The 12211-nt window shown below is 53.7% G+C and overlaps 2 protein-coding genes across 5 annotated transcripts in view; one reads left to right on the forward strand and one right to left on the reverse strand.

Annotated features, from left to right (window-relative positions):
• Positions 1-308: 308 nt before the first annotated feature.
• On the forward strand, positions 309-4115 carry Doc2a (double C2 domain alpha). Its single transcript, XM_050166084.1, has 8 exons — positions 309-591; positions 982-1061; positions 1229-1303; positions 1415-1524; positions 3014-3140; positions 3219-3278; positions 3365-3528; positions 3614-4115. The coding sequence occupies exons 1-8, from the start codon at positions 324-326 to the stop codon at positions 4113-4115; spliced, it is 1386 nt and encodes a 461-aa protein (XP_050022041.1). The 5' UTR covers positions 309-323.
• Positions 4116-4133: 18 nt separating this feature from the next.
• Positions 4134-12211, reverse strand: part of Ino80e (INO80 complex subunit E) — a 22587-nt gene continuing 14509 nt past the window's right edge. The window contains exons 4-8 of one of the 4 annotated variants that reach the window (XM_050166096.1): positions 9731-9809; positions 9531-9642; positions 9066-9182; positions 5570-5661; positions 4920-5059 (exon numbers count right to left, since the gene is read on the reverse strand). In XM_050166096.1, the coding sequence (XP_050022053.1) occupies positions 5590-5661; positions 9066-9182; positions 9531-9642; positions 9731-9809 (380 nt within the window). In that variant the 3' untranslated portion in view covers positions 4920-5059; positions 5570-5589. Of the gene's footprint in view, positions 5060-5569; positions 5662-9065; positions 9183-9530; positions 9643-9730; positions 9810-12211 lie in introns of all 4 variants that reach the window. The other 3 variants (XM_050166094.1, XM_050166093.1, XM_050166095.1) reach the window with 3 other exon arrangements.

The raw sequence follows: 12211 nt of genomic DNA on the forward strand, positions 1-12211 counted from the left end.
CTCAGAGCAGCAAAGGAGGGGGAGCTGTGGGGTTTGAAGGGATGGGAACAGAGGGGGAGTCTAGAATGAGAGGAAAGTCCTGGGAAGGTGACAGAGGGACAATGTACAGGTAGTGGGGCAGTGTTAAGGGGAGTCACGACCTGTCTGCCAGGACTGATCTGGCAACCCAGCCAGCCCCTTGTGAAGCCAGGCCTCCTGCCTGCCCACCAGCTAGCACAGATCACCTCTCCCTTGACATCCAGGGAGGGCAGTGAGGTTTCTCCAGACCCCAGTCAGCCACTCCAGCCCTGCACCCGTCTCCGTCTCCCAGCCAGAGGTGCTGCATGAGGGGCCGCAGGGGCGACCGCATGACCATCAACATCCAGGAGCACATGGCCATCAACGTGTGTCCTGGACCCATCAGGCCCATTCGCCAGATCTCGGACTACTTCCCTCGCAGGGGGCCAGGACCAGAGGCTGCTGGCAGCAGGGGCTGCGGGGATGCCCCAGCTCATTTGACCCCTCTGGCTCTGGCCCCCCCTGCGGCTCTCCTTGGGGCCACCACACCCGATGATGGAGCTGAGGTAGACAGCTACGACTCGGATGATACCAGTGAGTCTGGGGGCTCAGCGGGCTTGTGGAAGGGAGCAGCCTCCCGTGTGTGTGTGTGTGTGTGTGTGTGTGTGTGTGTGTGTGGAGGGTGGGGAGGAGGGGGGACAGTCCTGCCACCACAGCTGCAGTCTGGGTACAGATTACAGCTTCAGCAAGGCTCAATATTCAATATTTCTGCTGAGACACTCCACCACCCACACAGTCAGTTGCGGCCGAGCCAGGGACCCAGACGCAGGCATGCACATGGCTGCTCAGCCTCTTGCACACACACACACACACACTGGCAGGCCAGCAGAGATGTGGACACGGTCTTCTAGCCACTAGGTCTCACACCCTGGACTTGGACCAAAAACACACTACCTTCTCCCTCTTCTCTTCCCTTGTCTGCAGCTGCCCTGGGCACTCTGGAATTCGACCTTCTCTATGACCAGGCTTCCTGCACTCTGCACTGTCGAATCCTCAGGGCCAAGGTGCCCGTCCCTTCTTCCTGGGCTGTTGCCCTAGGGTGGGGGCTGTATTTTCCCCCAACCAGAGCAGATTCCTGCATCTCTGGAACTGTACTCTGTGGGGATTCAGTCCTGCAGGAGGAGGGAGGAAGGCTTGGGAGTCTAAAGCCCCCTTTGCACATATTCTGCAGGGCCTCAAGCCCATGGATTTCAATGGCCTGGCTGACCCCTATGTCAAACTGCACCTCCTGCCGGGAGCCTGCAAGGTATGTCTCCTTCCAGCATTGGCTTGACTTATGGGTCCCTCCCAGCCCCCACCTGCAGCCTTTGGGGCCCCAGGGTCCATGCGTCAGAGCCCTTTGTCCCCCATGCCACAGGCCAATAAGCTAAAGACTAAAACCCAGAGGAACACACTGAACCCTGTGTGGAACGAGGAGCTGACGTACAGCGGAATCACGGACGACGACATCACACACAAGGTGCTCAGGTGAGGGCTTTTGCTCCAGGCCAGCACCTCAGGGATAGCTGTCATTGGAACCTTTTGTTGGTCAGTCTCCCCATGTTCCATTAAGCTTGTTTTGCTGACACCCCATGATAACCGGTGGCTGCCAAGCCCCCTCCGCAGCGGCCCAAATGTCCTCTGGTCCTCTAGCACAGAATTGCTGGTTTGGCAGCTGAAAGACCTTACTTACCAGAGGTCCCAGGTGCTGCCTGTGCTCATGGCTTCCTCTGCCCACCTCAGTCTTTCCTCTGAGGCTCAACCCCAAACCTGCCCCTGAAAAGGTTTCTCTGCGCTCCAAGACCCATCCCCAGAGCCCTTGGCTTTAGTCAGACCTTCACACCTCAAGCTGCTACCTACTTCCTCTGAGGAGGAAAGTCTTCAGGTCAGGGAGCTTGCCCTGTCACCCTAGGTGTGAGAAGTACTTCAAAGAGGAGCATGTCAGCCAGGTGCAGGTCCGGAGAGACCTCGTCCTTTATTCTTGGGTAATAGGGAACCACAGAGGGTTTCTCACCATTGTTATCAGGGTTCTTCTACTGAGCCCACCTTGGATATAAGAGGTGGGAGAGACAAAGGCAGAAGCAGCAAAATTGGTCTCATGCTCCTCAGGGTAGACGAGGAAGCCTCAGGGTTGCAGAACACGGCTTTGGTTTCAACAGGGTCATCCCAGGCTGCTCTTGAACTCAGATCTCTCTGCCTCAGCCTTCTGAGTGCTAGGCTCGCAGTGTGCCACCACAGCCCATTATTAGGGAGCATTTTTGTTTGGTTTGATTTTTTTGAGACAGGGTTTCTCTGTGTAGCCTCGGCTGTCCTGGAACTCGCTCTGTAGACCAGGCTGGCCTCAAACTCACAGAGATCTGCCTGCCTCTGCCTCCTGAGTGCTGGAATTAAAGGTGTGCGCCACCACCACCACCCGGCTTAGGGAGCATTTCTTTGCTTTACCTTGTGAGTTTTAGAAGATGGGTATGCTCTACCCCTTTACAAATGGACAGTCAGGTGACCTGCTAATGGGCAGGGCTGGAATTTCAACACACCTTCAAACCATAGATAGCTACTCACCCCTTAAGCCTGTACTGCTGTGTCTGGGACAGGCTGGCTCCCTACTCCAGCAGGAAAGAGCAGGGCACCCAAGTCTGTCAGCAGTCCTTGGCTGTGTAAAGCAGCTAAACACCCACAGGGGACTCTTACCACTGTGCCTGTGGCCACACCCCGCGGGGTTCAGCTGGCACCTGTCCCCAGGTGGGGAATGGGAGTTATGGAAGCTGTGAGGACTTCCTGTCCAGCTGGGTAATTCTTGATGGGTACAAGACAGCTCAGTGCAGGCAGGGCGGACCCAATTGCCCTTCTCAAGCCTCCACCCATTTTACAGATGAGGTGACAAACTTAGGGCAGAGCTGGGACTGGTCCAAGGACCCCTTTCTCCCTCTGGAGTGGGGCTCAGATACCCAGGGGCCCTGACCCTGCAGTTCCCCGCCAGGATCTCTGTCTGTGACGAGGACAAGCTGAGCCACAATGAGTTTATCGGGGAGATCCGAGTGCCCCTCCGCCGCCTCAAGCCTTCACAGAAGAAGCATTTTAACATCTGCCTTGAGCGCCAGGTCCCGGTCTGTGTGGGGCTAATGGGTATGGGGGAGGGGACCTGGAGAGGTCAGCTTGCCAGAACCTTGTCTTTGCCCCCTCAGCTTCCTTCACCCTCTTCAATGTCTGCGGCACTGAGGGGCATTTCCTGTTACCTAAAGGAGGTGAGGCACTTCCTGAGAACCCTGTCTCGGTGGGAGGTGGGAGAGGTCCTAGACTGACCTCTGACCCCTGCCTCCTTTTCTGGCAGCTAGAGCAGGCAGAGCAGGGACCTGGGCTGCTGGAAGAGCGTGGGCGCATCCTGCTGAGCCTCAGCTACAGCTCCAGGCGGCACGGGCTGCTGGTGGGCATTGTTCGCTGTGCCCACCTGGCTGCCATGGATGTTAACGGCTACTCTGACCCTTATGTGAAGACGTGAGCCCTTGCCCAAGCCTGACCCCAGCCTGACTGCTCTGGGGCTTAGCCTGTCCCTAACTTCATGGTTCCCCTCTCTCCCTAGGTACTTGAGACCAGATGTGGATAAGAAATCCAAGCATAAAACATGTGTAAAGAAGAAGACATTAAACCCAGAATTTAATGAGGTAAACATGACAAGGAGCAGAAGTGAAGATGGGCTGGAGGTGGGGATGTGGTCAGAAGGCCTGACAGAGCACTGCCCGCCTTGTTCTCAGGAGTTCTTCTATGAGATGGAACTCTCCACTCTGGCCACCAAGACCCTGGAAGTCACAGTCTGGGACTACGACATTGGCAAATCCAACGACTTCATCGGTGAGTGGAGGGGCCCACCAGGTGCCGAGGGAAGTGGGGCAGGAGAATGGGCACTGATTGGGTCTGCCTGCCTTGGCTGTTCTCTAGGTGGTGTGTCTCTGGGGCCAGGAGCCCGGGGAGAAGCACAGAAACACTGGAGTGACTGTTTACATCAACCGGATACAGCCCTGGAGCGCTGGCACACCCTGACCAGCGAGCTGCCCCCAGCAGCAGGGGCTTTCCCTTTGGCCTGAGCAGACAGTAGCTGCCCAGCACAGGCCCTTGGGGCCGGGTCCAGTACCCAACCTTCGCACGAGTGTGTTGCACGTTTACATGGGGTGGGATGCCCCCTGCCCCACACTACCTGTCTTATTTTTGTGAGTCTCTGTGACCGTGGGTCTGTCTTCTTGTGAGGGACCATGGAGAGCTATTTCACATATGCAAACTTTCTCCTGCCTGACTTGCTGTTACCACAAATATGCAACCCCCACGCGCACGGGGCCATGTGGGGTGTCCTGCCAGTGCCCCTACCCCACCCTGCTACTCCTCTCTTGGCCTCTCCAGGCTGCCCGGCCCCCTGCTGCACAGGGAGGAGGTCGGATTAGGGGAGATTAGAGGAGGACATTTCCAAAGGAGGAAAGAACAAGGAAAGAAAGAGCCAGCCCTTTAATACAGAGCCTTCTTTAAAAAGTCCGAGCCCCGTTCAGCTGCTCTTCTAAAGGGGCGGCCTCCACAGGGTCTCTGCTCCCTAAGATGTGGCAGATCCTCTTGGCCACTCATTTAAATAACTGTCCCCTGGATGGGGCTGGGATGTGAGGGCAGGGCCCCTGCCACCTTCCTCGGGGACATTTGTGCATGTTTACGCCTTTTCTGATTGTGTCAGTGGCCGAAGCATGGCAACTGGGCATCAATAAACATCTCTTGGAGAAGTGGGCTCGCTCGCGCGTGTTGTGCGGGGCTCGGCAGGTCATGGCGGCTACTCCGGGATGTCGATTACCAGGTCGTCGTCTCCATCCAGGGCGTCATCCCCGCTGCCTGCGTCGCTGAACATCTGCTGGGGGACGGTGCTCAGGATCGTGTGTGGGGGCATCTTGGGAGGAGGCAGGGGGGTCAGGGCTGCCCCAACACTGGCCCCAGAACCCCTGGCAGGGAAGGCCAGTGGCCCACCCACAGGGCAGTCAGGGGGTCCTACAGCCATCTGCAGCAGGGGAGAGACACAAGGAGGACTTGTCAGATGCACTGGCACTAGGCAGCTGCACAACACCCACTGAAAGGCAGCTCGAGGGGTGAGGGCAGCCCCACCGCAGCCCCTCAGTCTCAAGCCGTGAAGTGCCTGGGTGAGGGGCAGTGATGGAGGCATGATGGGGATGGGTGAGGGGGTCTCACAGGGAGCCTGACAGAAAAACTGGGCTCCTTCCTCGCTAGCAAAGCACCATGGTTGCTCTGTGCCAGCAGTTAAAGCCAGATTCAGGACTAGCTCAGAGTGCCTTCCTCCTGCCTCTGGGCACCTTGGGTATCACCTGCCACCATTGGTCAGCTTTCCCTCCTCCTCCTGTGGGATTCACTGTTTCATGGTGGGCATCACAGGCTACCTGAGCCAGAAGCCTAAGCAGTAGCTCTGTTCCCCAGCTTCTATAGCATTGTGGATGAGCCCCTCCTTGGGACCCCAGCAGTCACCGGCCTGGGTCAGGCCCTCCTCTCAGCTCACCTGGTCTAGGTACCAGCCTCCTAACTGGATTCCCTGCCTTCAGCCTCTCCCAGATCCAGCTCCTCCTCCACACTGCGGCCAGAGTGATCACTCTAGAACACAAACCTGAGCATGTCACTCCTCTGCCTGAGGGCCCTGGCTGCCCTCAGGATGGTCAGTGAGGTGTGCCTAACAGGCTGACCCTGCTCCATTTGTCAAGGTCATGCTTTGTCCTCTGAGCTGGGGCCTCTGCTCTGCCCCGCCCTGCCAGGTCCTCACACATCCTCCCTCAAGAGAGCTCTCTGCATGTTGTGACAGCTCACATGTCGTGGGCACAAACTGAACACCTACCATTGATAGAAGGTAACTTCTATCAATAATCTCTACTTTATAGGACCACCCTGGAAAGGGAAGTTAAAGGGACAGAACGCTAGTCCTCACTGGGCAGGCCCAAGGTGCCCCTGGGACTGGGGTAGCAAACGACGTCTGTGTGGTCTCCCCGTGGCCTCCTGATTGCTTCCAGACCCTTACCTGTTTGTGGGGTCATGTGACGGTGCTAGAGTAGGCAAGGCCTCAGGAAACATGGCTGCGGACTGGAGGGCCAGCTCTGGGGAGAACCGGGACCCCTGTGGTGATCTGAATGAGAATGCTGCCCCCCAGAGGCTCTAATGTTTGAATACTTGATCCCCAGCTGTTGGAATTTTATAGAATGAAGAAGTGGGCCTTGCTGGAGGAGGCGTGTCATTGGAGGTGAGCTTTGACTTTTCAAAAGCCCTCACTGTTCTCAGCTCAGATGCTCTCATTCTCCATCTCTCCTCCCGCTGCCCCCTGCCCAGCATCATGGACTCTACAGGTCGCCTTGGTCATGGTGTCATAGCAATAGGAAAGTAACCAAGACAACCCCATGTGCCAGAGATGACATGCGTGATGAGGACCCAGGCCTCTGCTGGCCCCCCTCTGCATCACCACCTTGCTCCCCAGGAACTACCCTAGCCAGTATTTCCTCAGTATGACCAAGAGCAGTCAGTGTGGCTCTATGGGCTGCCGGGGCCCAGGCGCTGGCTCGGCTATGTTCTCACTCATTTAGACTGAGAAGAGTTGAGCGACACTCCCATGCCACCTCAGCTGGAACTACCTACCCTAATCTTTCAGACCCCATGCTCCAGCATCAGCCCTTCCTGGATCCTCCCATGCCCCACCTAAGGCAGTTGACTCAAGTCTTTCCCTATCAACCCAGACTAAACACCCAAACCTCTTACCTACCCTAAATTGCTGAGCTGTTTTCTCCCACCTGTCCTGAAGGCAAGAAGCAAAACCTCTCAGGAAAGGCCAGTGTGTATTATTGCCCCACTGTTTCCTCCAGTACCAGAGATCAAACTTAGGGCCTTGAAAATGCCAGGCAAGCACTGCTACTGAGTCACATGCCTAGTCCCCTAAGTTCATACTTAACCCCCAGGAACTAGAGGTACAGGAGGCTGTGAGCTGTTTGGTGTGAACTACTGAACGTGGGTCCCCTGGAAGAGCAGCGAATGATCCTAACTGCTGAGTCATCTCTCCAGCCCTACAATCCATCCTTCCATGGTTTCTCCTGCCTGCCCATCCCCTCTCTCTGAGGCTACAGCCCTGGCTGGCCTAGAATTCACTATGGAGAGCAGGATAGCCTTAGACTCACAGTCTGCCTCTGCCTCACAAGAGTTGGGATTAAAGGTGCACACCACTAGGTCAAGCAGAACCCCACTCCTAGCCACTAATAAATACAACCTCTGATTCTGCTTGTGGTGCCAGAGCACCGAGAGCTGGTTAGCCTGGTCCAGTGACGGCCATTCCCACCTTCCTGCATCTTTGGCTCAGTTCTCATCACTCCCGGGGCTTCCTGGTCGGCCTCTTCCCTTCACCAGTCATGCAGCCCTAGAGACTCAGCTCACACAGGCCGCTGTCCAGTTAGCACTTGCAGACGCCTTCTCAACAGGCCCAAGGCCGGTTCTTCATCTCTCCTCTAAAATCAGCTCCTCCATCATCCTCATCCCAGAAACACTGCCCCCTACTTCTTCACTGCTCAGGGAAGAGAACCTTGGAGTCCTTCTGGGCTCCCTTCTCCCTCTCACAGTTAACCTGGGGAAACCCTGCAACCCGTCTTTGACATGGAGCCATGGAGCTCTTCTGGGTTTCTTGAAGGCCCTTCCTTCCCACCATCCTGACTACTCCAGGCCTATCTCCACACAGCCATGTTGTCCATGTGTCTACAATGCAAGCGGGAACTACATCCTGCCCTGCTTAACCTGCCCAAGTGGCTCTCACTCCTGTCTCTCTTTCACCTCAGGGTCCTATGTGCTTCCCTCAGGCACCAGGTCTCTGACTACCTGTCCAGCCGTCCCCCCCTTTTCTTTTTCTTTCTTTTTTTTTTAAATATTTATTTATTATATTATGTGTATAGCATTCCCTCCACGTGTGCCTGCAAGCCAGAAGGGGGCCCCAGATCTCATTATAAATGGCTGTAAGCCACCATGTGGTTGCTGGGAATTGAACTCAGGACCTCTGGAAGAGCAGTCAGTGCTCTTAACCTCTGAGCCATCTCTCCAGCCCCCCCCCCCCTTTTTCTTGTTTGAAATACAACTTCATTATGTAGCCTTGGCTGGCCTGGAACTCACTTTACAAACCAGGCTGGACTTGAACACACAGGGATTCATCTGCCTCTGACTCCCAGGTGGCTGGGTGGGCCTAAAGACGTGTGCCAGCATGCTGTGTTCCTCCTTGTCTTTCAACAAGCACACTCACGGCGTGCTTCCTGTACCCACTCAGCAGCACCCTAGATAATCTACCTTCAAAGTCCTGCCACTGTCCTCATTTTCTCTGCTGGGGCCAATCCACCTTATTTACCTTCTGCCCATTCTGCAGACGGAGCAGGAGCTCAGCAGGGTTACAGGGTCTGGCTCCTTGTTTGTCAGAGCGGCAGCAGGGCAGAGAGGCGCTCCATGGCCACCTGCTCATTTCCCTGTTTCATCTGAGCCTAGGATCCCCTGTCAAAGTCACACTGCTCTGAACTAGGGGAGCCGGGACTCTACACACCACAGTCCTGCCCAGCTCCAGCCATGCTGCAGGGCTTGCTCAGAGAGCCCGGCTGTGAGGCAGAACCTCAAGCAGCCTAACTTGGGAGCTCCTCTGCTCTGCCCTTCAGGGTTGAGCCTTGGACCGAGTCTTAACATTTCAAACCAATCTTTCAAATTTTGGATATCAGGCTGGGGATACAGCCCAGCTGGTACAGTGTGTGCCTAACACGCATGAAGCACTGGGCTCAAGTCAGCACTTGAGTGAACCAGATGTGGTGCACATGCCTGTAATCCTAGCGCCTGGAACGTGGAGGCAGGAGGACCAACAGTTCAAAGTCATCTACTACCTACAAGAGGCCCTTTCTCAAACAAAACACCCAAAGTCTCTGTGCGCGCCCTCTAGTCTTAAGCTTCCTTCAGGTGGATATCTGCCTTTGTGGCCCCTCCCTAGAGTCCCCACATCAGGGTACCTTGAGTTTCCGGGGTAGGCGGGGCCGTTTCTCCAGCTTGGGCCTCAGGGGGCTGGGCTCAGGCAGCTGCAGGGCCAGGTAGTCAGAAGGGAATGGGGGGTAAGCGGGAGAAGCCAGCTGAGGTGGGAGTAGGAAGATGGAGATGGGAAATGGAGGGGTGAAGGGCGGAAATGCACACAGGAGATGGAAAAACAAGAGATGATGATGAGTGTGGCTCCCAGGCTCCTGAGAACAGAGGGGAGGGACAGCGGCAGGACTGTGTCCTGGGTCTGCCCCTAGTCCTACCCAGGAGAGATGTAGGCAGCCTGACTCACACCCTCCAAAGGCTACTTGCTGGCCACATGTGGAAACATCCTGAGTTGGGAAGCCTCGCCCTGAGACCTAGCCCCTTTGCCCAAATGATGCCCACTGTTTTCCCAGGCACGGTAGTGCATGCACTACTTCCTGGTCTTGATCCCAACTCACCGAACTCAGGTATGGGGACGGGGCCCCAGAAGTCTGCAGCGGAAATCCTGTTGAAGTAGGCAAGGAGAGGCTGGAAGGGGACGGGGCACTGCCCATCGGAGGGCTTCTCTTCCTGGAGAAGGGATAGGAAGAAGGGTCAGAGGCAGCTGGAAAGCCCAGATCCTCAACCCCTACTCTGGACAATTACGGCTCCTTCTTACCTCTTGGGGGCTGGTGTATCAGACAACTTGGGTGTCCCTTCGGTCTCACTGTTATCTGAAGAGGCAGTGGCATCTGAATCTGTGGGGAGGGCTGGTCAGTGGGGCTGTGACCCCGAGAATACAGAGCATGTGATTCTGAGCATCCCTTGGCTCTCACACCCATTCTCTACTTAGAACCTCCAGGGCACATTAGCCAACACACACTACGTACAGGCTCCTAGACACTCTCCTGGTCTTTTTAAGCTCAGAAGGGGAAGACATCTTAGGCCACCCTTTCACATGCTCTAAGGAACTTTCAGCTTTATTCAGAGACCCGCTAAAATATCCTTCAAGCTGGGGGCGTGGCGCACATCTTTAATATCAGCACTTAGAAGACGGAGGCAGCGGATTATATTAGGAAGGCAATAGCAGGAAGATCTGAGTTCAAGCCCAGCATGGTCTACAAAGTAAGTTCCAGGACAGTCAGAGCTGCTACACAGAGAAACCCTGTTTCGAAAAGAAATGCCCAACCAAAAACAACAACAAACAAACAAACACCCCTCAAAACTATTATTTTCTTTCTCTGCTCCACATTCCAACTGCCACAAGTTCAGGCCACCAACATGTCAAAATCCCCCGCTTCGCCACCTCACCACTCACCGCCCCTACTGTTCAACACAATTGAATAACTCTGTCCACATGTTCTAGCAGGTTCTTATATCTGTCTTCAGTCTACCTTAAGGAAGACTAAGTAAGGACTAAGTGCAGGACCTCCTGCACTTGGGCTAGTTAATTTACTTCAGAACTGCAATCCTAGCCTCCACAGCGGCAGGCCCTCATTCTTCCACATCTATTTCCTAGCTCAGTCTTCTTCCTAGAAGACTCACCTTTCACTTACTGATCATTGTACGTGATATATGTTATTTCCTACTCAAATCCTTAATTTATATGTGAGACACAGTCTCAGTATATGTGTATCCCTGGCCTTGAACTCAGAGATCTTCCTGCTATTGCCTCCCTAATATAACATTCTTACTTAGATTTTTTAAAAATATTTATTTATTTATTTATTTATTATGTATACAATATTCTTTCTGTGTGTATGCCTGAAGGCCAGAAGAGGGCACCAGACCTCATTATAGATGGTTGTGAGCCACCATGTGGTTGCTGGGAATCGAACTCAGGACCTTTGGAAGAGCAGGCAATGCTCTTAACTGCTGAGCCATCTCTCCAGCCCTCTTACTTAGATGTTTGCGTGAGTGTATGTATGTGCACCAGGTGCATGCCCAAGCCTGAGGGAGTCAGAAGGTGGCATTCAACTTCCTGGAATAGAGTGAGGTGGCTGTGAGCTGCCATGCAGGTGCTGGGAACTGAACCCAGGTCCTTTCCAAGAGCAGGAGGTGCTCTAAACTACAGGGCCATCTCTTTAGTTTTTATGGTTGCAATTTAAAGTTAATTGTTAAAAAATAATCAAGTGGGGCTGGAGAGATGGCTCAGTGGATAAAAGCATTGCCTGCTCTTCCATAGGTCCTGAGTTCAATTCCCAGCAACCACATGGTGGCTCACAGTCATCTGTAAAGAGGTCTGGTGCCCTCTTCTGGCCTGCAGACATACACACAGACAGAATATTGTATACATAATAAATAAATATTTAAAAAAAAATAAATATTCAAGTTGAGCTGTGCGCTGGTGGTGGCACACACCTTTAATCCTAGCATTTGAGACCAGACTGGTATATAGAGACAGTTCCAGGACAGCCAGGGCTACAAAGAACAAGCCTGTCTTGGAAAAAGATCAACCTGTTTCTGTATCTTGGTGCACACCAACCTGGCCTCCTCTCATCAGTTTTCACCCGGAAAGGTCGAGCCGGCTTCACAGGTGGAACTGATCCTAATTCCTAAACCCTTAACTGTTCTCTCATCCACACACAATTCAGACATCACGCTTGTGTGATTTACAAGCTGGAATGTCTCTAGCACTGCTGGATGTTGTCTGTTAGGCTCTCTGTAATAGAGATGGTCTTCCTGCCTCTACCTCCTAAGAAGGGCTGGGATTAAAGGCCAAGATACAATGTCTTGCTTTTTACTCCCCACCCCCTTTTTAAAAGTAACTAGGTTGCTTTTTTTTTAAATATAAAAAAATTAGATTTACTTATTTGTGTGTATGTATGTAGGGTTCAGTGAACAACCTAAGAGTCATTCTCTCCTTCATTGTGGGTGCTGGGGACTGAACTCAAGTGTCTTTGCTCAGTGAGTTATATCAAAAGAAGCTGGTTGAGGGGCTGGAGAAAAGGCTCAGTAGCTAAGAGCACTCACTGGCTTCTTGTCCAGAGAAACTGGGAACAATTCCGAGTCCTTACTGATCACAACCATTTATAACTCGTTTTTTAAGAGATCAGGTGCCCTCTTCTGGCCTCCACAGGGACTGCATATACATAGGACACATAAATGCAGGCAAAACACCCATACACCTAAAACATCTTTGAGAAAACAGAAGAAGCTG

This window comes from Alexandromys fortis, unplaced genomic scaffold (assembly GCF_014885135.2).
Source record: "Alexandromys fortis isolate MF-2015 unplaced genomic scaffold, M_Fortis_MF-2015_v1.1 scaffold_146, whole genome shotgun sequence".
In the NCBI taxonomy this organism is placed as follows: domain Eukaryota; kingdom Metazoa; phylum Chordata; class Mammalia; order Rodentia; family Cricetidae; genus Alexandromys; species Alexandromys fortis.